Raw genomic sequence first — 25,753 nt, 5'->3', positions numbered from 1 at the left:
AGTAGAGCTTCCTGTAATACAGGATAATTTCCTGTGTTCTCTTTGATAATCAAATGACAGCTGGCTCTTATTTTGATAACAACATGACTGTGCTGCAATCTGGTGTTGTGTAATGTCTTTGGGATGCTTGTGGAAATTGCTGTGCTTAGAAATCCAACTATGGGAGGCTTTGTTGGAAGTGGGATCAGTCATTCTGTTCTTCTGCAGTATAGTTAGACTGAAACACCTCCTCCTGCCTGTTTCAAGGGACAAATAGGTGATTCTATAGGCAAAAGTAGAGGTTTCACTGCTGAGGGCTTCACCTCAGCCATCCTGCATCTCTTCCACTCCATTACAGGTTGAGGAGGGCCTGATGTTCCTCTCAGCTTGTCCTTTGATACTCAGAAACCTCTTCTGTTGTTCATTCCACATTTACTGATGGCCCTTTTGTTTCTCTACCACCTTAAACTGAAATATTCTCTGGCTGAAATGGTTGGGTTTTCCTTGCTATATACATTTGTGCACTTCAAGAGATTAGTTTTGTCCTCTTTGGCCTTTGATTAGCCTAAATAAAGCAATCATCCATATGTGGAGCATTTTTGGCTCTTGCTGTTGGGCAGCTCTTTGATGTTTTCCAGTTTAGACTGGTTTCAAGCACAGGTAACACTAAAATGCTAATAGACATTTTTAATACTAATGTGGTCTGCAAGATGGGGTTTCCTTCATGCTTTGTGCTGTAGTAGTGATTCTCTCCTGCCTTCCTTGGAATCCCAGGCAGCTAATTATGGGTTTTTTTAAAGTTTTTTTGCATTTGTAGCATGATAGCACAAGTTAAAGGATAGCTAGCAAAGTTTTTTTAATTCTTCTTTTTCCATTTGTGCTCAGCCTATAGCAGAAATTCTTGAATATGTAGTTAATGCATTCTTGACTTCTCCCTTCCCACTGTGAATTTTCCTATCTAGAACTGAATTTCAGCTGTTACTGAGTTCTTTGGTGTTCACGATGTCACACGGTTGGGTGTGAGCTGCCAAATGTGTTGGCAGGTTCCACTTTCCATGAGATATTTTAATAAAAATCATCAGCCTGAGGACGTGCTCTTCAGAAACTAGCCTGGAAGTCTTCCTATAGCCTCACTGCCTTGTTTTCTTTGTGAAATGTCAGAGAACAAGGCTGGAAAAAATCTGCAAAGGTCCATCATATTCCTCCGTGGCAGTCCAAACAACAGCCATCATACTTGCTTGTCAGATTTATGTTCATTGCTGTCATCTTTTTAAGGAACATCACAATTCTGTTTGTGCTTCTTTTAGTGCTTTGCTGTCTTGGTTATAGCTTTGTTTGTAATCTTGTTTTAAGATGAATTTTTGTACCATGAATCACCATACTGACTCAACTTTATCCATGTCATGGAATGTTTTCTTGCTTAACATTGTCTCAAATGCTTTATTAAAATTCATATAATAATAGAATTCATATTTAGACTGGACATTAGAAAGCATTTCTTTAATAAAAGGGTGGCTAAACATGGGATTAGGCTTCCTGGAGAGGTGGTTGGTATCCCAAACCTGTCAATGTTTCAGAGGCATCTGGGCAATGCCCTTAACAACAAATTTCAGCTTTTGGTCAGCCCTGAATTGGTCAGGCAGTTGGACTGGATGATGACTGTAGGTCCCTTCCAACTGAAATAGCCTGTTCTGTTCTATACATAATGATTTCCCAATTTAATTATTTTAATGCCTAATTTACTGCTTTTAATTGATTTTGTCCTGGTGCAGCTTCCTAGAGGAGATAGGTCCATGAAGCAGCAACTGTTCTTGTTCTGTGATAAGCTGCCTTTCCCTCTCTTCCTCAGCTCTCTCTGGGGATACTGGGAAGGCAGGAATTTTGCACTGAGATAGTAACTGTGGTTATGATTTTTCATCCCCTCAGGAGGCTCCTGTGCCTACTCCACTGCCAACACCCCAGGCCACACCACCACCAACACCACCTTCAGAAAAAGAATTGCCTCAGGTCAAAACTCCAGATTCATCTCCATCTCCTACAGAAATGAGTGGGGATGCTCGTGAACATGAAAAAGTTAAAGAAACAGGTATTGAAAATAGTAATTGAAGTTTAGAAGTACCAAATATGCTTTAATCTACTGCCTTTAATTTTCTTCTTCAAAGAAATGTTATCTCTCAGGATAAATATTCTTGAGGCTATAATTCAAGTGGAAACTCATGTTCTACAAAAATTTATGGGTTAATTTATATAGAAAGCAAACATCTTTTATTTGGTAACAGTTCTATTTTCAAAATTAATGCACATTTCTATGGTCTGTGTGATTTCCACCCCTCCCAACCCCTTCACAATTTCTCACATCAGAAAAACAGCTTTTTGCTCCTTCCTGTGCTTCTAATGTTAATTAAATCAAATGTACACTCTTCAAGTAAAGCAACTTGGTTTTTAAAATGCAGAGCAGTCTCCCTTGAGGAAGAAATTGAGGTTTTATTCTAACTTCTTCAGGTGCCAACACTGTACTTAAAAGAAGCAATTCTTAATCAAGTCTTTATAACTATCAAAAGGTATCACAAAAACTGAAAGTGTTTGGTAGAACTGACTCTCTCTGTCTGAGATTTACTTCCTGCTTTCCTTTCTGATCTGAAATTTGCCTTCCCACATGCAGGAGTTGAGGTTGCAGCTGCCACGGGCCGTGTTGTCACTCCTGAGGTCACTCCTGTCACCACACCTCCCACAGCAGCCACACCAAGCCCTCCTGCCTCAGAATGGGGCTCCCAAGCTGAAAAAAGGGGAAGTCCAAAGCCTCCAAACCCGTGGAATGGTGCAGAACTTCCTCTGGAAGAAGAGAAACCCAGTCCTGTAAATGAAGAACTGTTCTGTCCCAGGGCTGTGTGAGTTCAACAGGCTGCACAGTTTTGTCATTGCTTAAAACCTGAAATATGTATACTCTTTCTACATATATGCTCAAAAAGTCAACAGAAAGAAATGCTTAATGTATATATCAGGAGGCATTTGAGATAAGCCAGGATTGGATTTTCATTTTTTTTAATTGCATGAAGTGCATTTTAGAGAAAAATACGAAATTGGGGCCTTTCTCAGGATTTGTCAACCCTCGTTCATTGCCCTGCTGAACACTGTACTTGGTGAACTTGTACCTCTACACCTGCCAGTAATACATGCAGTGACAATGAAATATTGTGGTATCAGCATTTTCCTTTTGGGATTACCTCCTTGGGAATACACATGGTAATTTTTAGTTACAGCCAGAAATTCACAAATAACATTGTTTAACCGTGTTAACTCTTGAACTATGCTGTAAAATGCTGTGCTTTTGCATTTGAAAAAATACTTCAAAATTTAATTTCTTTTTAGTATTGAATTAAGAGGTTGCTCTGTACAGTTCAGTGTGTCTTGGTGTATTCACAGTGGATGTTCTGACCTTGCAGGGAGATGTCAGTAGCCAATGATGAAGAACCAGAGGCCTTGTTTTTACCATCTCAGCAGCTGCCAGTGAGGCCCTCTGAGCCCCTGCCCTGCAATCTCCAGGTCCCATCACCTGTGCCCACGGTCAGCTCCAGGGTGTCCACGGAGGAGAGCAGCCTCACCCTCACAGAGACTGAGACTACAGACAGACCCCTCTCAGAAGGGGAGGTGCTCTTCACCTGTGGGCAGCCACTGCCTGCAGGAGGTAACCAACTGTGGAAATAAGACTTGGAATTAATTTTTTATTCTTATAAACCCTTGCAGTCTCTTAAATTACATTTCATACATTTTCTGATAAAACTGCAAGCATTAACTTCCAGTTCGTAAAGATTGACAAGAGCTTGTTGTTCTTTTTCCTGTTGCTGAACAAAACACTGCTGTTTATTAGAGAGAAAAGATTCAATCTGCTCTTTTGTCATGAGATCAACTTGGAAAATAATTGGGACTTGTCTTGCTGAAGTACCATGTGGTACTAAGTTGTTATTGAAAGCAAAGTGTAAGAAATATGAAAATATGTCTTTATAATAGACATCCGGCAGTAGGAATTTCCAAATTTACTAAAAGCACAGTGTTGCACTTATTAGAGAATGTGGCTTGAGTTTTCTGTCATGTAACTTTGCGTGTTTTTTAATAGTTGTAACATAAAATATTTTTCAGCCTTAGCAGAAGGAGGATTGTCTCTTCCAAACCTCACTGAGAGCTTATCCAGTACTCTCCGAGATGCCAATGAAATGGTAAGGAACTGTTTCATAAAAAAGCAGGGATAATGTGGATTCCACCTTGGGCATCCTGCAGAACTGGATGTGCTTTAAACATTTTCACTCACTAACTTTTTAAATTCATGCTTTTAAACTGCACACTCACAAAGAGTGTTGGATTTTCAGAACACCAAAGGAAAAGAGACCACATTATACAAACTAATTTATATTTTTCAAAAGTTGGATGATTTATGTACTTCTGTAGGTGAGAGATAGCTATTAGGCACTTACATTTCTTTATTGTTTCTAGTTTTAAGGCATCTTAGAATAGAACATTGGTATGCTCAGAGATGTTGCAGCTTTGAGCCATCTTTTAATTGCTTGTGTGATTAAATTATTAAAGTAGGTTAGCTGAGGCTGGAGTTAGTTAAAGCTGCTTAAAACATCAGTACAGTTATTATCCAGTGCCTGCTGTAGTCAGTCCGTGGTTCTGGAAGCCTCCCAAGTCAAGGTATTCTCCATTCCCTTTCTCTTTTGGTATTCCTCAAAGGCCTGGACTTTCTTTCTCTGACTTTGTGTAAAGCCACTTGGTAAGGTGTGGCTGTGACATAAATTATAGGAGAGGATATGGAGAAGAGAAGGCTCTGGGGGGGATCTTACCAATGTATAAATATGTGATGGAAAGAAGGAAGGAAGACAGAGCCAGTGAAAGACAAGAGGGAGTGGACAGATGGAAATTCAGGAAATTTGGTTTAAACATAAAAGATGTTTTTACTGTGGAATGGCCAGACACTGGAAGAAGGGCTGCCTTGAGCAGCTGGGTTGGGCTAGACAACCTCCAGAGGTTCCTTCCAAGCTCCACAAGGCAAGTTTAATGTTCTGTAGCAGGAGTCCTCTTCTCCTGGCCTGTCCTTCCTACACATTTCTGCACATTCATGGGCACACCTCACCTGTCCGTAGCTTCCCATCTAATATCCATGATTTCATTCAAGTCATAGAATCAGAGAACATCCTGAGTTGGAAGGGGCCCACAAGAATGATCAAGTCCAACTCCTGGCTCTGCACAGAACTCCCCCCCCAGAACAACCACCACAGCTGTGAGACTGTGCTCTGAACTGGAAGATCTTTAGGTGCCTCCTCTGTCTGTACACTTCCTCTCTTAAACTCAGGGCTTAAAACTCTGCTATCAGATGAACCTAAATTAAAGTTCTCTTCATCAGAAGAACATTTGCCTGCTGAGATGTTCTTCCCTCTCTTTGTCAGCTGGATTGTAGCTCCTTCCAGTATTTCTCCATCCTCAAACTAGGCTGTTTGGTTGAGGAGGTAATTCCTTGCTGGTGAGAGCAGCTCTGCAGCCAGATAGTTGCTAGCAATGAGGATTTGTGAGGATTTATCTGCATCTCTGATCTTTGGAGGCCTAAAGGACCTTGTTCCTCATTAAGTATTGCAGTCTTTTGTATCAAATAAAGACTGTGCATGTCTGTGGTAAAAGGAAAAAGTGTGTCATCTGTTTGCTTATTTTTAAATGCTTGAATTTTCATGACATAATTTTTCCATGTGGAAACTTACTGTTAAAAAAAGCTTAGTTGTGAACTAAAGTAAGAATGATTCCAATTCCTCCCAAAAACCAGTTTTGGATTATGTATTATGTGGATTTTTTTTTTCTTTTTTTTTTTTTTTTTTTTTGTTTCTTTGTTCTAGGATTATGATCCTCCAAGTGAAGGGCAGGTGGTGAGGAGACTGGATAAAGGCTCTCACAGGGATCCTGTCCTGACTCTTTTAGCCAAATTAAATCAAGCACCTGTTTTTGTACAAGAAGGAATAGACCACTTGGAGGTAACCTACAGTCCTTTGCTTTCCAGTACAGTAGTTTTGAAGTGATTCTTTCCTACTCAAAAGTAGATAAAATATCCCAAGCTTATCGTTCCTGTTGGCTGTAGAACAGCTTCATGCACTTCATTCCTTGCTGGAAGTGATCCCACTTCAGTTGGCTTTGTTCTTGTGTAAAACTCCTTGAAAACACTGAAATCTCAGTGTTATTATAAACAAACTGTACATCCTATGTACCTCGTTTTCCAGGTGTGTGTGTGTGTCTGTCCCCATGTCCCAGGTTTGTCCTGTCACTTGGAGTACCAGGGAATTTTCTGTCACTTCAGCAATACAGGTGGAATGTTTAACAGTACAAATGCACTGCATTTAACAGCCACAGGAGTGTTTTAGGGAGCTATGAAGAGCAACTCAGCAAGTGTTTACATGTACTTTGCACATGCTGTTGATACTGATCTTGGAACAAAACCTCAAAAATTCCTATTCAGTTGGCAGAAAAAAACCAGACTCACAGAGAAATGTAATTATCTGCATCACAATTTTTTTGTCACACATCTGAGTTATTTCTGTGTTGGAAAATAGCAGTTTGGACTGGATGTTCATTGTAGCTGACATAGCTGGAGGAATGTTTGAAGGAAATGAACTCTGAATACTGCAGTGTGGTTCCTGAACACCTTTACTTACAGCAGATCTTGCTTTTTTTGTGATGCTACTGATGCATATGCAGTTTCTTCCTTCTGTCTTGGTCAGTTTAGTCTGAATAATTACTAACTTGACTCACCTCCTTGGCTGTTCCTTTGTCTTTCTTTATTTTGCTAACGAGCTCCAGTGGCTGGACTTGGTGAAAAGCTTTCTACAGTGTTAACTCCCAAGTCTGCCTATAATTGCAGTGACATTTTCTCATCAGCACTGCCAATTACAAATGCAGCTCTAATTTGCTTTTTCCCTTTCCCATTGTCACGGACCACTCAGTCTGTCCATACAAGGCACTCGTGAAACTCCCTCCAGGTTCTGGCAAGGTGTGTGCAGGTGTCCCTTCTCCTTTAGAGGAGAATTAATACTCTCCTGGATGTTCCTTGTTTTGCCTTAGAGTGATACTGTGTGTGTATTCCACCTGTTTTCCTACATGGAAGCAAGCTGGGTTTAACCTGCAGCTTTGAAAGTCAGGATCCAGGGAACCATTCCTATTTTTAGTGCCTGCCAAACCTACTTGAAAATTGAAGCTTTTATCTGACATGCAGTGCAGAGTCAATAGCTTTTAGATGCTGCCAATGTTTCAAGGTCAGGCAGTCAACAATGGCCAAATCTATAACATCAAAGACTTCATGTGCTAAAAATATAACTTAGGTTCTGATTACGTTGAGATACCACTAACAAAATAAATGATGTTTGGCTCCAAGTGTTTCTTATCTGTCCAGTACTGATAGATGGAGATCTTAATTTCAAACCCAGATGATACCTCCAGGGCTTGTTTGTTTTATCCATTGTGAATAGAATAAACTTAAGTTTATAAATGCTTTCAGGGTTAACTTAATTAGGAAACAATGCCTGGGTTTGGAAGATTTACACTGGGTTTTTATATGTGCTATTATTTTGGTGTTCTCTGCAGGATTCTGATGGCAGTGTTGGGGAGTTCAGTGAAGGTCAGAGACCAAGGCTGACCAGAGTACAAGAGAGAATCCTGATGGGACCTTCCATTTTTATGGACCATGGAGCTGCTCAGAGCTCTGGGAGCAGACCACACCACGGGCTCCGTTCCGTATCTCCAGGGCAGGTTGCCCAAATTGGAGGTACAATTAGATTCTTATTTTTTCTCTGTGACATTTATGTGGATTTTGAGCATTTTCCGTAACAAAATCTGAAATAATTGCAGACCATATGTTCAAAATCCCAAATTTACAGGCAATTCCTACAATGAAATTATTAGTGTTCCTGTTCTGAGAACTGGATTTAATTCAAACCTTGTCTTCACTCTTCTTAGCAATTTTCTACAATTGGAATAAAAATCATGGCAAATACCCACTTGCCTATACAAAAGTTCACTTGTAAAGTGTGTGTTTTATTCTTTTAAGTCAAATTCAGTTCTGAGAAACAGATGGAGGCAGTTTCCATTGGACAGGTGTTAACACCAGCAGTTCAAGCTACTTCTCTCTGTCCCCTTGCACAGCACTCCTCTTTGCTTTTATCACTCCATCGTGGTGATACTGTAGTGGCTCATAAATGGCAATATATTTTAGCTTCATATATTCCTCTAATGATATGGAAATTAATTTTTTTCCAGATGGATAGCTGAGCCACACACATCTTGTACAAAGCAGGGATAAGTTGCTGTGGTAAAGCAGGGAAATCTGCTTCTTCTCAGCTGAAAGTAGTGCTGAAACCAGTGGTCCATTCTTCCTCTCCCTTATTTTTTATCCCAGTTCCTCTGTTGTTATCTGAAAATATCCTTCTATACTCGTTTAATGTAACTGCTCTTTATTTTGACTGTAGTTTTAAATATGTTTAAACTAAACTGAAATAATTGCTAAGCTGTTGCAACACAAACATGGTTGCACTGATTCATCAAAAGTTGTGTAAATTAAAGTAATCAAACAGCTGGTTTTCTGTCCTTTTAATTTTCACATTTATGAATTTGACAAGAGAAGCTTATCTCACATTATTAACCCTTGACCAGTAGGAAGTGGATTGAAATTGAATGTGTTTAACACGTGGCAAAAACAATCTTGGAGAAATAAGAATGTTTGCTTGGTTTTGAAGTGATTAACATTTGAACTTTTAAACCAGCTGTGACCTAACATTTTGGACAACTACACCAGTGTCAGCCTTGAAAATATGTTCTGGTACTTTATATATTGTCAAACTTTTGCTTTAAAGTAATTCGTTGGATGTTGTTTGGAGATTGGTTCATGAGGCTCCCTGAGATAAGAGATTTCTCCAAGTCACTTGTTTGATTCTGTGTTGGTAGAGGACAGTCAGCACTAAGGATACTGTGATGTAGCAACAAATCAGTGATCAGATCATCTGCAGATCACAGTGCAGGACAAAGGGGAATGGTTTTAACTAAGAGAGGAGAGATTTAGATTCGTTGTGATGAAGAAATTCTTCCCTGTGAGGGTGGTGAGGCCCTTGCCCACAGACTGTGGCTGCCCCATCCCTGGCAGTGTTCCAGGCCAGGTTGGACAGGGCTTGGAGCACCCTGGCTGTGGCAGGGGGTGGAACAGGATGAGGTTTAAGGTCCCTTCCAACTCAAACCATTCTGGGATTCTGGGATTGCCATGGTTCTGTTGGTCTCTAACGGTGCTCAGGACCATGGAGTTGGAAGATGCCTGTTAATGGGAGAGCCTGTCTCTGTGTCTGTCTGTCCTTACATCCTCCTTACCCAGATGGTCCATAGCTGTGTCTGGCATAACAGGGTTGCATTTCCTTGCATCTTTAAAAACAAATTTTTTATTTATTTAATTTAATACAGGATGCCCTTTGACTGTCTTGTAAATATCTTAACATTTTTCAAACCAGCTCCTGCATGTGATGATAATCCACCAGCAGTGTGTTTCTCTACTGATTTTTAAGCTCATCTCTCTAAATCTTGAAATGTTGTTTTTATTGCAGCATGTTTTTGAGAGGAGACAAGTGCCCTGGACTAACTACCATAGGGGGATGCCCTGTGCTTTTACATAATCTTTATAATCCCAGACTGAGCTCTGTTGCATTCTGATGATTTTTAATTTAGCTTCCCTCCCTCCCCACCTCTGAACACAGCACAGTAAATCATTGCATTGCTAAGGAAACAACATTGTATAAAAGCTTGGATCTGCTTTCAAGACAAGAGTTGTTTTTATATCAAGGAGGAACAGAAATCCTTGTTTCTAAATCCTTTTGTTAGTGAAGTCAACACTGAATAGAAACAATCTGGTTTTGGAAGGAGGAGGGTGGAAGGAATAATCTGTGATTGTTTCCACTTTCTGTCCAAACCTTTTTTCTCTCTCCCCTGGAATGTGAGATTGCCTGTCCTTCAGCCTCTAGTGCAAGTCAGCTATTTCCTGGTAGCTACAACAGCTACAATGCAGGTCCAACATTTTATTTGATAATTATTTTTAGGGCTGATACTAAATAGTAGCTGCACCAGTGGGTGTCAGAGTTCACATACTTCAGGGTGTGCATCTCTGCACATGAAACCTTGCAGTGGATACTCAGTTCCTCTTTCAGAATGAGTCACTCACAGAGGTATCCGTAAGAATTTTGGGGACTGTGTGTCTGTGGGTTGTTTTCAGTTTTGTGACCAGTTTTTATTTGTATTATGGAAACACAATGTCCATTTGTAGGACACAGCAGGCATCTTGATGATCAGTCATTTATAAATCCTCGTTTCCAATGCTTAAAGTCAGGGATACGAAAACCAACATGCAAATGAAATGTGGCACATGCAGTCTTAAAGTGAACAATAATTACAGTTAATTAAGCAATGATTATAGTTAATTAGGCTTAAAAATCATTCTTTGGCTCTGTATGATAGCAGAAGGCTAAAGTTAGTTCATGAGCTGTCAGTAAATTTTTCATAAAGATGTTTTACACACTTACAGGCTGCAAAACCATGATAAATGTTGAATTAGAGAGCAAATTATCCCCTTAAAATAGACTATATATAGGTTTCTTTTAGTTCATACAGGAGTGAAACATTTTAGTGAAGAAGCTTTTCCAATTTCTTTCCAGTAAGTGTGATAAAGCTCATTAAGCATATGAATGTACAGCTCTGAAGCTTTCTCAGATGCTGCCACATTAGAAATCTACAGATGATAAAGCTGATTTATTTTTTCAATTTCCACAGACATGTATTCCTTATTTCATTTTTATCCCCACAAGAGCAATTTAAGGGATATACAATGACCCCTGTAAGGAGGAAATCATTCTCTTTAACACTGCATGTCCCACTGTGGGAAGTTTGAAAGGCTGCACATTCTGCCACATGAGTTGACCAGGAGATTATGGCTCCAGCTCATGAAGGAATTTTTTTCTCCCAGCAGAAATTCTTGGAGATGCAGATACAAGTCCTAGTCCGATGCTTTTGGCTGAACTGGAGTCACAGCCAGGTTCAGATCCTGCTCTGCCAGCAGCCCAGCCAGGCTGCAGAGTGAGACCACTCCCAGAGGATCTGTCCCAGGTGAGCTGGAAGGATTTTTGTGCCTAGTCAGAAAGAGCAAACTGAAACCTGGGAAAAGAAATTTTCCTGTTTCACTATCGTTCCTGACATGACAGAATTGGTGCATTTAGAGTGACACATTCAGCTGAGGAGCTGGAGTCAAGGTACATGTGTGCAATAAAGGTGATTGTGTTTCCTGTGACAAATCCTTATAATATCCAGTCTATAAAACTCAGACCTTCTTTTTTATCTTTCCTGCACTTCCTCACAGCTTCACTGGTCTCACAGGATCCAGTCCTATACATAATTCATTGAGGCATTCCCATGTTTTAGGGGCACAGTCCTTCAAATGCAGGATAACACACATCATGGATATATGGTTGAGGAAGTGCCAACAGAGATTTGGCCTCAGAGTTGTAACCCACTGGCTCAGCATTTCAGGAGCTTCATTTGTCCTAATAGGGGCAGGGTTGGAAAGGCAGTAAGGATGATGAACCTCAGAACACTTAAAGGTAGAGGAACATCCTGTTGATCTCTGATTCAAACCTAGACAGGTAAATTTTTGTTACTTTATTAGTATGTGCTGTTACCTAGCGATGATGGTTTATTTGCTAACTAGAGATAAATTCAAATAACAAGTGGCAAAAGCTAAAAATGAGGTGGCAGACTGCTGTCAAATACGTGAGGCTTCACAGTGTGTTTGAAAGCATTATATACTTACCATGGTTGCTGTGTTCATGGATAAATTCTGTCCTTCCCTGTTCTGTATTAAAAATAACCTTGTATCTTGTATTAACCTGTCTTTGGGTTTATGTTTTTGAGCTTTGATGTGTATTGTGCCATTGGTATCCGAGCAGTTCTTAAATTTGCCACCTGAAGTGATGTGTTGCATCTTCAAAGAAGATTTTATATGTTACACATCTTTCACTTTGAGCTCACCAGAACAAACGTCCTTTGAATGACTGTGCACAGGCAAAAGTGGATTCTAGCCAAAAGTAGTAGGGACAGAGGGGGTGACACGGGTGTCTTTCACAAAAAATATACAGATAGTTATAAATTATCTTACCCTTTATCTGTAGGTAGTTATACATTATCTTATCTTTAGAAAGTTTTTCTCACATCTGAACCCTTAGTGTGGCTTTTTTTTTTTGCCTGCTGGCATGTAGAACTCACCCTTCCCTTCAAACCATGCAACCAAACCCCAGAACTTTGTGTGGTTTTGTTGGGTTTGGTTTTTCCTGAGTGTGGTTATTCCTGATGTAAGACTCTAAATCACTTTCTCACAGGATAACTTTTTATCTTTTCTATGAGGTGATCATACTTGTAAGTGATTGCCCCATCCAGGAGAGATGTTTACTGTGGTTAAGCCATATTCCAGAAGATCCTCTACTAGATCTCTACATCCTTCTCTGAAATGAATAAATAATCCCTGTACCAGGTGATTTGCAAGCTTGTTGTGACAGCATTTGTCTGCCTTGTGACAAGGATGAACCTTTCCCCTGGTTTAATTAAGGATGGCATCTGTATGCAGCTCTGCCCTTGGATCTGCCTTGTCACCTGCCTGCAGGAAACAGATTTTCTGGTAACATTACACCAGCTAAGAGAGCAAGAGGTACTCAGGCTTTCAGGGTGATTCATTCATTAAGGCAATAATCACTTCAAACTTCTTGAAGGATTTCCTCACAAGTTAGTCACTGACTCACATCTTGTTCTTCATCTCTGGACAGTGTTTGCCTTCATTGAAATGAAACTGTATCACCCACAGACAAAGCCAGAAGACAAATCTATTTAGGAGCAAAGTTTGCTGAGAGACCTGAGAAAATGCAGGATTTCAGATGGTGTCCTGCTGGGCCTTGGGCTTGGGAGGTGATGGCAAAGCCTGGGTGGTTTCTGCAGCCTGTGTGAACAGGATCCTCGTGTCAGGGAGGTCGTGGCAGTGATGTGGAGCTGCCAGGCTTGTTTCCCTCCTGGCACTGCTGTGTAGGTCGGGTTTTCACCAGCAGAAAGAGCACGGAGTTTTCACACAGGACACAAACAAATGCCTTTTAGTCATGAAGAGTGAAGCCTGTGTGGTCACTCAGTCCAAAACAAATGGCTTAAGTCATACAGGAATTCTCTTATCTACCCAAATTCCTTGGCTGCTCCTCCATTTCTGGCATTAGATTTTTTTTCTTTGAGATTTATATATGCTTTTAGCCACTGTTAAACAGAAAGCCAGACTAAATGTGTCTTTACTTTGACCCCTCCTGTCCATTCTTGTGCAACAATACAGGAATTGACTGTTATTTGTGGCCATTTTGCCCCCATGGTCTTGGCTCTAAGAAGCAAGAGAATGACTAGGAGGAAGCTGGGCTCTTCCTATTCTAAATAAATAATTTTGATCATGGGAGGGACAGGAACATTGAAGTCATATTTGCGTGGCTACACATTCCAGAGATGGTAAATCTAAATCATTTGAAGTCCCAAATGCATTGTTAAAATCTTAGAAAATCACTTGGTTGCAAAATATTTTCATAATATTCTTTTATAAGTATGGATGTTTTTATACAATCCACATTTTTCAAGTGGGATTGTCACTTTGGTATTCTCATTAGCTTTCATTTTAGCTTTCTAACCTTCAGGAATGCATAATTGTAGGTTATGAATCTGTGTTATCTCTCAACTTCTATTTGCAGCTCCGTTCAGTTTAAACTCAGTTTTGATTTTCTCTATTTTAAGTCCAATATAAAACAAAAAAAAACCCAAAACCACACTTCAGATAGACCCATGAGAACTGTTATTCTGCTGACACTTAGTGTAATGTTGGTGTCCTTCAGCCACGTTTCCATGATACCTTCACGCTCTCAGAAAATAATCTCAACTCTTTCTCATCTTGTCTGCTTTAAATTTGTCTGTTTTAAGAGAAAGCTTAAGTCTTCTAGACAGGCACATAATGACAGGACAAGGGGCAGTGGTTTTAAACTGACAGAGGGCAGGGTTAGATTTGAGATTAGGAAGGAATTCTTCCCTGTGAGGGTGGTGAGGCCCTGGCACAGGTTGCCCAGAGATGCTGTGGCTGCCCCATCCCTGGAAGTGTCCAAGACCAGGCTGGATGATGCTTGGAGCAACCAGTTCTAAAAACATGGCCAAGGAAATAAATTTTAGACTTGGCCTGCGTTTTCCAACCTGTGTGCTGAAATTTTTATATTTCTTTTCTCTTTCATCTTTCTCTTGTTAGTCAGGAGGGTAGTACCTAGGGAAACATTCTGGGTATTGAAGAAAGCCAGAGAAATTTTATGTTCTTTCCAGTACATGCTTTGAGTAAAAACTGAAAGTCTCCTGTGTCTTCAGGTCTAAATGGGACTTTTCCATCCATGCCTATTGCTCCCAGGATGTTTGTCTAGAGGGAATAGCTGTAATAGGTTAATTCAGAGCTGAATTCTCTTGAAGTCAAATGTAAAGAGAACAAGTGCACATTCAATGAATCTTTAAAAACTTCTTTGGATGTTTCTTGAAGCTGAATGTAATCTTGCTGTGCTTTTTCATCAAAAGTGAGATTTGTAATGTGATTTTAATGTATGATATGTAGGAGGAAAGCCAAGGAGCTGCACACGTTGAGACTGTGAGACCCCGAGTTATCTTTGTGAGAAGGAAATCTGAAGAGATGCAACAAGAAGGTAAATCAACGTCAATATGCAGAGTTCCCTCAGTTAAGCACATCACTTCTAAGTATTGTTGAATACTGACATAATAGTGCTGATTTTTTAAAATTTGGTTTTCATTACTACAGCATTTCCAGACATTTATATGTACATAGTGTATACATGTGTACAAAGTTCTGGCTGTACATGTACATAGTTACAATATTGTTGGAGTACACTGAAAGGGTTGGAAATTCAGCCTGGAGAAGAGACAGCTCCAGGGAGACCTTAGAGCCCCTTCAAGTGCCTAAATGGGCTCCATGAGAGCTGGAGAGGGACTTTGAACAAGGGCATGGAATGGCAGGACAATGGGCAGTGGCTTCACACTGACAGAGGGCAGGGTTAGATGGGAGACTGGGAAGGAATTCTTCCCTGTGAGGGTGCTGAGGCCCAGGTTGCCCACAGAAGCTGTGGCTCCCCATCCCTGGAATTGTTCAAGGCCAGGTTGTACAGGGCTTGGAGCAACCTGGGATAGGAGAAGGTGTCCCTGTCCATGGCAGGGGTTGGAACTGGATGATCTTTAAGGTCCCTTCCAACCCAAACCATTCTATGATTCTCTGAATGAATCTGTGTGTAAGTCATCAGAATCTTGGCAATTAAGTATTTATTTAAATTTGTATTTGCCAAGAGCATTACAATGTGCATTTTCTGTAGTCAACTGAATCTTAATTGCTTTATAGAGTGCTGCTCAGCAAATGAGATGTTCATAATGTTGTGATAAAGGGAGTGGCTCGTATGCTTGAGAAAACACAGGAGTGCTACAGGAGAACTGAAAGATAATATGAAGTTAAGATTATGCAAATGTGGAGAAAAAAAGATATTTTCAATGTTAAAATGATCTGGTTTGGGATGGGCTTCAAACTGGTGTGTAACAGATACTGGTTTTCTGTTGTGAAGGACACTAAGTATTATCTGGGCTATTTTTGGAGGTTTCTTAACAGTGTGTGTAAAGGTGTTCAGGATGATGAAAGAGAGGGAGAAAATATCTTCTGTTTATTGTAGTTCAAGTCAGTGTTGGAATAGCATGAACTGTGCACATGACTGCCATGGGTAGTTGTTTTAGCAGATAAGTTTGTGGAGGTGCTACAGTGAGATGTGGAGCAGTTTTAATCTTAACATTCTAAGAACAAGAATCTAAAAACCTGCCTGTCTACAGTATATGCAATTATAACTGCTCCACCCTAGCACAGAGAAATTCTTCCTTCAAGCCCTTTTAAAAATAATTCTTTGAACTTCTTCCATTTAATTTTTTAAGAACATCTCATCGAATTCTGAGGGAATTATTTTGCTTCAAATATTTATAAGTGGTAAGAAAAGCCCCAGGCCAATGTTATTGGTCATGGGACTTGGAACCTACTTTCAAAACCATGGTTTGCATATGAAGAAAGTTATGAATAATGTAAAAATTATAGTGGATAATTAGTGGAAAAGTTTCCAGAGCTGAAGTGGCATAACTTAGTGCAGGTCTCTGTTTACCTATTTTTACCTCTGCATTTATCTCTACTGTAACCCAGGGAATTTGGGCATGGTCCAGCTGTGTCTGTCAGCTGAAAGCGTGTGACCAGGAGATGGCAGTAGTCAATTTTCTTTGAGAGAAACAAAAAAAAAGTATGATTTATATACCAGGATAATTGAAATCTCATTCAAAGTATACATATTTAACAAGCCAATAAAAATCTCAAGGATTTGCAAATGGAAACAACTGTCTGTCAGTTTTAACCAGGATGTCTTCTCTCTCTAAGCTTCACCACAGAGACCTTAATCAGGCCAAAAGTTGAGGGTAAAAATTAATAAGAAAAAGGAAAGCTTGCAACATGATAAGTGTAAGTGGGTTTAAGTAAATACAACATTTTAAAATTAAGCACATCTGTTACTGTGAGTTCAAAGCACCTTGTTTATAAAAGCTTTATGTCAGATGGTTGCCTTTGCTGGGATAGCAAGGGACAAGGAATGCTTGCCTGGAAATGGAGAAGTATTTGGGAGCATTTAGGTAGTTTTTCAGAGTTTAAAGGGTAAGTGGTTGGATTGGTATTAAGAGTTTAGGAAATTCAAAGTCGTAGATGAAGTGTGAATTCACAGTGTTGGGAGAAAAGAAAAATTGTTTTGGACTTTGAGTCGGATGTAAAAAAGCCATTTTTATTTAATTGATAAGTACATGACAGGATTTGATTCATCTTTCAATGGCCATAAACATATATATACATTAGAGCTTTCTTTTGTTGTTTAAAAATTTCTGTGGTCTGCAGTGAACATGTGTTTTTACTGAAAGAAAGTTGATTGATGGCTTCTAATGAAAGTTGAAGTTCAGGACTGCTACAATATCATGCCTGAAAGGGTAAAGTCTCCTGAAAGTTACAACTGAAAATCAAGCCTGGGTGTATTATTAATTGAAATGTGTGCCTTCTCTAGACACAGTGGAGACAGTGGTTTGAAAATGTATAGTTGTAGTACATAATATACATGCATATATATTTTTGGCTTTATAATACCCTTTAATCTTTGTACCGTTCTTTCATATATCTTCATGAATTTAATATGATAGTAATTGTTGTGGTTGGTGAATGCTCATATTTCCAGAATTTAAACATTTTCAGGCTTACATTAAAGGGATTCAGAATTTTCAAAATTAAAATGAAAGAACAGGTGGCAATGCTTGAGTGCAGAGCATTTTTAAACTTTAATATGAGCAGCTCAGAGGTAGATGTATCTTCACTTAATTATCTTCCTACAGCATAGACTCTCAAAATGGGACCTGGAGAGAATGATTTGATGATAGTAATTCCTTTTTATCTCCAGCTAGTGAATTATATTCAGGCAGTGTAAATATGTGGGAAAGGAATATTGGGACACTAAGCAATTGGCTTTGCTGCCACAGAGAGATTGCACAACTGCTTGTGGGAGGAGATGATCTGTGCAATAAATGAATAAGATGACAAGAAGCCCTTAAAACAATCTGTATAAAAACAAAAATTCCATAGTCCTTGTTCAGTATTGAAAATGGGCTGCTTCTTTGTTAACATTGACATTAGGCTGTATTGAAAGCTGTAATACTGAAAATATGGCTATAACTAAATACTTCTTTGTCTTTCTTCTTCAGCCAGGAGTTGCTCTGAGTTAGGTTTTGGGTTATTTTTTCTTAAAACTATTGTGACGTGAGGAAAATCTATAACAGATGCTTCAAGGAAGGAAGAAGATTAGGATAAGGCTAAAGGTCTTTCTTTTTTTCTTAGAACTGGAACTGTTTTGGTCAAACTCCGTGACTATTCTACTGGAAGTTTACTTTTCCCTTAATATCCTGCTGTTTCTTTTTTTGGCCTGAATTTCTCTGAAGGCTTTTTCTAAAGACTCTCCATACCACCCTGGAAATAGCAGCTAGTGAAGCAAACCAGAGCTCTTCTTCCACACTGTAGAGTGAACCACCACAACCTGAGAGGCAGAAACAGTTTGTGCAGCCTGTATTGCTCCTTGAATTTGCCTCATTTCTGAGAGAAGATCTTGGAAATTGGGAGTAATGAAATCACTTCGCTGTAATTAAGGCATTTTTCAGGCAAGTGTTTTATGTAAGTTTTTTTCAGTGCTTCTTCAGAATTCTTGTCACAGACTCACAGAATGGTTTAGGTTGGAAGGGACCTCAAATGTCATTTAGTTCCACCCCCTGCCACGGGCAGCAACACCTTCCACTAGACCAGGTTGCTCCAAGCCCCATCCAGCCTGGTCTTGAACTCTTTCCAGGGATGTTTCTGGTCTATTTTTCCTCTGGTTTTCCTATCCAGTTACCTCACTGTGCTATCAGGTAGCTCACTGACATCACTCAGTTAATGTATTTTACATTTGGGCAAGTCAGGAAATGCAAAGCTGCATTTCCCACAGAAGCTCTGTCTTTTCTACACTAGTCATTAGCTTTCAGGTGCTCCAAGTGGTTTAGAATGCCAGTTCTCAAGGAGGTTTTGTTTATTCTGCACATGTCCAAGCAGTTACACGATAGCCCATGCAGTGGAAAACATGCATGTGAGTAATACGTGTGCATTTTGCATAATATCCCACATAAAATCCTCAGTAGCCACACTTAAGAACTTCTGGTTTGAATTCCTGTAAGTCGATGTTTAGCTGTTTTACAGTACCTTTGGAACAGGAGCTTTCAGTTTCTTGGCTTTTGTAAATATTATTTATCTATTAACAAGTGTCATTTATATCTGTGGCTGCTTCTTTTCCCACTGAGTTACTTCAGTTGTTTTTCAGACAAAATGTTAAACGAGAAGTTGGACTTTTCATAGCTTAAGGCAAAGTCTTGTGTGCATTTATCACTGTGGATGATGATGTCCTGCTGTGGGTGTGTTCTGCTGCTGCTTCAGGCTTGAGTCATGAGGAACCAAACACCAGGAACTGCTGTGGGTTTCATGGGACCGTGCACACCTTTGTACCTAATCCCAGAAGATCACTTCCTGGGAAATGATCCTCTGGTCTCATAGACCTGTCATTTCTTCCCCTCGCTTATTTGTCCTAAAGGTGTGAAGAATAGGAACTGCAAGCGGGTGAAGCACAACTCTGGTTTGCTTTTCAGACTCCTAGAATGTAATTTGATTTTTTGAGGAATCTAGATGAATTGAAATCCAGGTAGTCAGATGGAGAAATTACAAAAACAAGACAACGCAGTTTATACTTGAAGAGAACGGTACCAAGCAGTGTCGTATTGCTCTGCAGTCTGAGAGTTTCCTGCTGAATGCTGTGCTCAGGGAGAAGGGATTCTCCTCTGGAGGCCAGTTCCACACCATGTATTTCCCAGTCCTTTTCCTACAGATCACTTGGCAATTTCCTTCAACTTCTAAGAGGCTGAGAGTCAGTTCTTCTCCTGCAACTCTCCTTAAGTGTCACAGAGGGATACAGCTCTCTCTGCTGCAGTGACATTGCTGTGACCTTGTGCTGAAGCTTTTGCCATGTGCAAAGGCAGAAAACTTCCCTTTTTAGCCTTCCCTTGGTGCCTGTGCTGATGGTGCTTTACACCCACCACGAAATCTGCACAGCTTTTTGTATTCTCACATCTCCCTCATCCAGTCCTGAAGAGAATTCACAACTGGACGTGTGTATGTGTGATCTCTGGAGGGAACTATTTTGCACTTTTCATACAGTAAAAAGAAGAAAGCCTCCCTTTTGAGAAGATCTTTGTGTTTAAATACACTTATTTTGCTGAATTTCAGGGTGTGTTCCTGTACCAATCCCCTCCCCTGGTCTGAACACAGCAGCAGGGATTTTCAGTGAAATTCCAGCACCAGATGGGTTTTTTCTGCAGAAAGGGAAAGAAAAACTTTTTCAAAGTGATGTGATCACTACTGAAAGTATTATTTCCTATGGAGACTGTCAAATATTTAGACTCTTTGCTTGTCCTTATTCAGATTTTCTGGCGCTCAAAGTAAATATTCCAAAATCTCATCTCATTCGCTCTTCAACCCTGGATTTTAAAGGATTGCAGGTGATCTAATCCAGTGATCTCTGGCATCCCTCTAAGTGTGTTTTATAGATCGTAAGTTAAACTTTGGGGCAATGCCAACATTAAGCCTGGTATTTCAGTCATGCAAGGGGTCTGTAATGTGAAAATATTGAGGGACCAGTGCCTTTTTCATGCTGATAAGCTGAAAACCTGTGGCACTGCTGCACAAAGCACCAAGTGCACATTTGGATTTTGTCCTTTTTCGTAGAATCATGGAATCACAGACAGGTCTGGGTTGGAAGGGACCTTAAAGATCATCTCTTTCCAACCCCCTGCCATGGGCAGGGACACCTTCAACTATCCCAGGTTGCTCCAAGCCCTGTCCAACCTGGCCTGGAACACTGCCAGGGATGGGGCATCCACAGCTTCACTGGGCACCCTGTGCCAGGGCCTCCCCACCCATGTAATAAAGAGTTTCATCCTAATATCTAACTTAAATCTACCTTCCTTTGTCTTAAGGCCATTCCCACTTTTCCTATCACTTTATGCCCTTTTTACCTCAAAATATCATGTGGTGCCTAGTCCAGGTGCCTACTGAGCTGCCTACATCACATCACCCAGACACCAGAAGGTTCAGAGGATCTTCTGTTCTGAAGTATATCTTAAAAATGTAAAGAATTTTATATCCAAATTAATTAGAATTTATTTTTTCAAAATTAATTCATAATTGCATTTATTTTTTAAACACTTGTGGCTACCTGGAACCAAAGCCTTGCAGTTCTACTACTGCGATTCTCTGTATTTTCCCTTTTCTTTCCCCTTTTTGCCAGTGAGGGTGGGGGATTTTTACAATTGTTTAATTGTTTGGGGGTTTTTGATATTTTGTTTCATTTCAGGGTGTCTGGTAGCTTGTGTCTCTAGTGGCCAGTCATATCCTAGGCAGAATTCTCCTTAAAGGAAGGGTGCCTCTTGCTGCTGCATATCCACTCTTAGGAGCTGGAATGTACTAGCTGAGAGCTCTAAATTGCTATTTCCACTTTGGCAGCCTACCTTTGATCTCTCACCAGTTCCAGTTTTAGTTGTATAAATCCATCTATTGTCAGCCTGTCTGGGGGTCAAGCTCCAATGTGAGGCTTTTTCTTTTGTCTAAGACTCTCATGTGGTGGTGAATCAGCTGGAGTTGCTGTGGGCTGCAAACAGGGGATGGTCTTGATAACAAATATTAAATACAAGTCTCTGATCTCCTGGACACTACCACACTCCTCCCCAGTCTGTGGAAATTGTTGTGCCAGGACAGCCTTTCTCACAGCCTGTCTAGGATTCGTAAACTCACTGGGATCTGACTGAAGCAGCTTTGTATTGAGGATTATGATTTGTATGCACTTTTACAAACTTACAGTAATTGCTGTTGCCTTCATTGTAAAGAGCAAAAAATAAACACACACAATAAACCCCTTTAATGGGCACTGATCCCACTGGCACTGATCTTGAGCAACTCTGAATAAAAGCAGATGGTGGCAAGCTGACTAGGCTGACCTGCTTTCCCCTTTCATGCAAACATTGCTTATATAAATGGGGGAAACACACACAAAAAATTAATGGGCTTGGGCAAGCCACCTAAGGACAGAGACTCCCCATGTACTTAATGCTTACATCAGCCCCAGGGCTGTTTCCAGTTAGTTCTTCTCTGGAGGGAGAAGTTTCTCACAAATTAGTGGTTCCACAGCTCTGAGCCCATGGTTTAACAAGAAAGAACTGATGTGTATCTAGAAAGTAAGCATGCTTAGCTGTTCTGTGGCCTGTGTGTTGTGGTAGGTCATGGAAAAGGATCAGAACAGTCTCTCCTGAACCTGTTGCTCATTTATAGACATATAGTTGAGTCTGAAGTCCCTTTGCACATCATCTTCTGTCAAAATGTTGTGAAGAGGCATTCAATTTTTGTGGTCTTGTACTAGTTTAATTCACATGCCTATTTGTTAGCAGTGATGGTAAAAGAATGTAAATGGGAATCCTGGTTGTTCTAAAGGATGTGCCTCAGTGTGTCACTGCAACAAGAAGTGATCAGAGGGCTGGAGCACCTCTGCTGTGCTGGGAGAGCTGGGATTATTCAGCCTGGAGAAGGCTCCAGGGAGACCTCATTGTGGCCTTCCAGTACTTTAAAGGGGCCTTATAAAAGGGAGGGAGGTGGACTTTTTATACAGGTTGGGGGACAATGGTTTACAGCTGAAAAGAGTCAGGTTTAGATTAGATGTTAAGAAGAAATTTTTTGCTGTGAGGGTGGTGAGGTCCTGGCACAGGTTGCCCACAGAATCTGTGGCTGGCCTATCCCTGGAAATGTTCAAGGCTGGACGGGACTTGGAGCAGCCTGGGACAGTGGAAAGTGTCCCTGCCCATGGCAGGGGGGTTGGAACTCGATGATCTTTAAAGGTCTCTTCCAACCCAAACCATTCTTTGAATTTGTGATTCAGAGAAATAACATTCCCTTTTCAGCAGGGCAGTTGGTTGCAGTTACTGCCTCCAGGATTATGCTACAGTTTCTCACATAGATTACAGCCTACAAAGGCAGTTTCCTGAATAAGATACATTTACACTCCTCAGTCACTCTCTGGGTACAGCCTGGTACATCAGTGCCAGCTAAGCTGGAGTCAGAAACCATTCCAGGTCTCAGGTGGACCTGCTGCCAGCTGGGTTAGTTCAGTTGGCACATGTACCGCAGGATCTCCTAGGATGACCATCCTTATTTGGATTAACAGTCATTTAAGTAGGTCTTTTATCTCCCTTTTTTCTTTTTAGTTTCTTTTATAAAAGGCATCAGTATCAGAGCAGGAAGTCTTGATGCTTTTGGGTGCTGGCAACACATTGCCTGGATACTGTTTGGTGACAGGTGAAGACAAGGAGTATTACAAACACAAATTTCAACTTGGAGAAACATATATAGCACTGTGATAGGAGAAATGCAGGCTTTATGTCTTCAGTATGTGCTGAGTTTGTTATATTTTTCTGGTTGGCAGGGAAGGCAGATGTTGCCTTTTATAATTCAGCGGCTCGTGCAAGTCTGAGAGCAGCGCAACAGAAGGAGCAGCTTCTGCTCTCCCTGCTGTGCTGGGTTTGCTGAGCCCTGGGCAGAGGCAGCTGGACTCCCTTCAGCTTTACCTGTTCTTAAATTGCTCTCAATTCAGCTTTTTTAAGCACTGCATAAAACCTGGAAGGAGCCAGCTGTTAGTGTGGGGGGTGGCTGGGTAGGAGAGAAATCCCTAGGACATGAGTGTGTATGAGATGAGTGATGAATAACTCACAAATTCTGACTATCTGCTGCCAGACCTCTTTTACAAAGCAGACTGGGGATTCACAGAAGCTGTCATTCTCAGATGATAAACTTTTTTTCTTTTTCTTTTTTAATGCTCTGTAAATTTTTGGCACTGCTAGGAGAGGCGAGGCGCAGCTGTAAAGTTCTGAAGAGACCCAAGGTGGCCAATAAAGATGGGTATTTAGATGATTTCTGTCCACAATCAAATCACATTTTTAAAATTCTGTTGCTTATTAGATTGTGCAAGGGCTCGTCTTAACAAGCAGTTTTCATGCTGGTGACCAGTGTTGTCACTAGGTACTTTATTTGCTTATTTTTCTAGATACTTTAGGAGCAGACAGACCTTTGACTTCATGCACCAAAGGGAAGCCAGGTTTGTCCAGCTCTGCCTTCTCAATACAGTGGTACAAAGACTGCCTATAATTAAATATAAATATAGGTTTCCAGTGCCCATGGGATTAATTTCGTAAGAATAGGAGCCCATGAAACTTTCAAATAAGGCAACAGCATGGAGTAGATGTTATCTAGGATGTCTTCCAAATGAAGAACACTGTGTAAATAATGGTAATGCTACTCTTTGATAAGATGCTGATTTTGAGAAATGCAGGCTGCCAAAGTAGCATTCTTGTTAAAAAATAGGGTAAGAGCTGGTGAGTGAAGATTAAAGTTGTCATGCGTGACCTGTTGCTCAGTGCTGAGGCTGCACATGGGGCTGTGTTGTGTAACAGTGTGGAATAACATTTCCTAACATTAAGCTGGAATAAAACCCTCTTCATCTTCCATACAACTCATTCTGTAAGTGAAGTACAACAAATCCTCATCTCTGAAATACCACTTGCAAATGTGCTTTTGGTGACTGCATTTGCAAGGAACGGTAGTAAATGATGGAGATGGGTTAAACTTTGTCTGTGGACTACTGTGTTCTGGTTTTTATCATGAGTGCTGTCATTCAGGGGAGAAAAAAAACCCCTACCCCTAGAAAAACTTAATTTAAATTTAGAACCTTTGTGTGTCTTGTCGCTCTAATCTAAAACTTATGTTTTGCTTCTAAAGAAAGAAGAGCTGGTTTTAAGCACAGTTCTAAACAACCTGAGTGAAAGTTGTTGAGTGTGACACAAAATATGGAGCAGGTCTGTGAAATGCATTTTTTTTCCCCCAGTGCTTTGGCTGCAGGGAATTAACTGTTTGTCTTTGTGTACGGCATGACTTTGCCTTCCAGTTAACTCTTCCTTTTTTTAATGTCATATGGGCATGTATTTTTAATACAAATTAATAAATCATCAACCAGATGTGAACCATGAAGATGCACCTCACCTTTCTGGGTCTGGTAGAATTATGTTTATGTTTTGGCTCAAAATTAGCCAGTCAAGGTGGGTTAGACTTAATAGGGTGATCTGCTGCTCTCCATCCTAACTCAGGTTGTTCCAGTAAAGTAATAATCTCAGGGTTGCATATCATGACCTTGTTTTAGGCACTATGCATATTGCAAGAGTTAGGCAGAGCTGTGTTTGTTTAAAGACAGTAAAACAGCTGCAGTGTCTGCCCTTGTCAGGCCATTGTATCTTCAGTAGACTTAACAAGCACAGAATTTGTTGCAAATTGCTTTATTCCAGACTTTTTTTTCTAGTGTGTTTTTATTATCCTGAAACCATAATTACAGATCTTGAGAAAATAGTTTAATTTACTTAACAGCTGCCATTGTGCTCTGTTACGTAAATCAGAGTTATAAATGGGAAATATTTCCTAGTTTGAGTTACAGTGTAAATACACGATTGTCTTCTCAGAAGTGCGTGTTGCTTATTTCAGTAATTGGACCCACTCCTAGAGACAGCCAAGCAGGGAGATTACACAGGGAATGCTTGTTTCTGAAGATGAAGCTTCCTTCCTGATTAAAAAGAAAAAAAAAGAGAGAGGAGAGAAAAGGGGGAGCAGTTTCCTGTTGGAATCCTCACTTTGAAGGAGCCTGGGCAGCCGTGCCTCCCCCCACTCCAGCTGGCCTTTATGTGCAGGCGTTCTCTGACGGACCATGTCCAAAACCCTTTTTACAACAGCAATTGGGGTTTGCCTGTGCAGGCAGACCTGGGATTTAAAGAGGTTTCTGCTCCTCTCTCATCTGCTTTTAATGCAAGACTACGACTGCCAGTATCTCTGAGGTTTAAGGCTTGATAAATAAAGGCTGTTCTGTTCCTAAGGTTCGTAATTTTCTAGTAACGACCTAAC

General features: G+C 40.4%; 1 protein-coding gene across 1 annotated transcript in view; it reads left to right on the top strand.

Moving 5' to 3' along the window:
• KIAA0586 overlaps positions 1 to 25,753 on the top strand; it is a gene marked incomplete at both ends in the record, with an annotated part of 67,712 nt that overhangs the window by 27,651 nt on the left and 14,308 nt on the right. The window contains 8 exons of the mRNA XM_082284107.1: positions 1,906 to 2,065; positions 2,642 to 2,867; positions 3,423 to 3,664; positions 4,117 to 4,193; positions 5,859 to 5,993; positions 7,594 to 7,774; positions 11,006 to 11,142; positions 14,690 to 14,777. Of these exons, the coding sequence (XP_082140233.1) occupies positions 1,906 to 2,065; positions 2,642 to 2,867; positions 3,423 to 3,664; positions 4,117 to 4,193; positions 5,859 to 5,993; positions 7,594 to 7,774; positions 11,006 to 11,142; positions 14,690 to 14,777 (1,246 nt within the window). The remainder of the gene's footprint in view (positions 1 to 1,905; positions 2,066 to 2,641; positions 2,868 to 3,422; positions 3,665 to 4,116; positions 4,194 to 5,858; positions 5,994 to 7,593; positions 7,775 to 11,005; positions 11,143 to 14,689; positions 14,778 to 25,753) is intronic.

Source organism: Coloeus monedula, assembly GCF_965178545.1.
Source record: "Coloeus monedula genome assembly, chromosome: 6".
In the NCBI taxonomy this organism is placed as follows: domain Eukaryota; kingdom Metazoa; phylum Chordata; class Aves; order Passeriformes; family Corvidae; genus Coloeus; species Coloeus monedula.
This window is presented reverse-complemented; position numbering and strand designations above follow the sequence as displayed.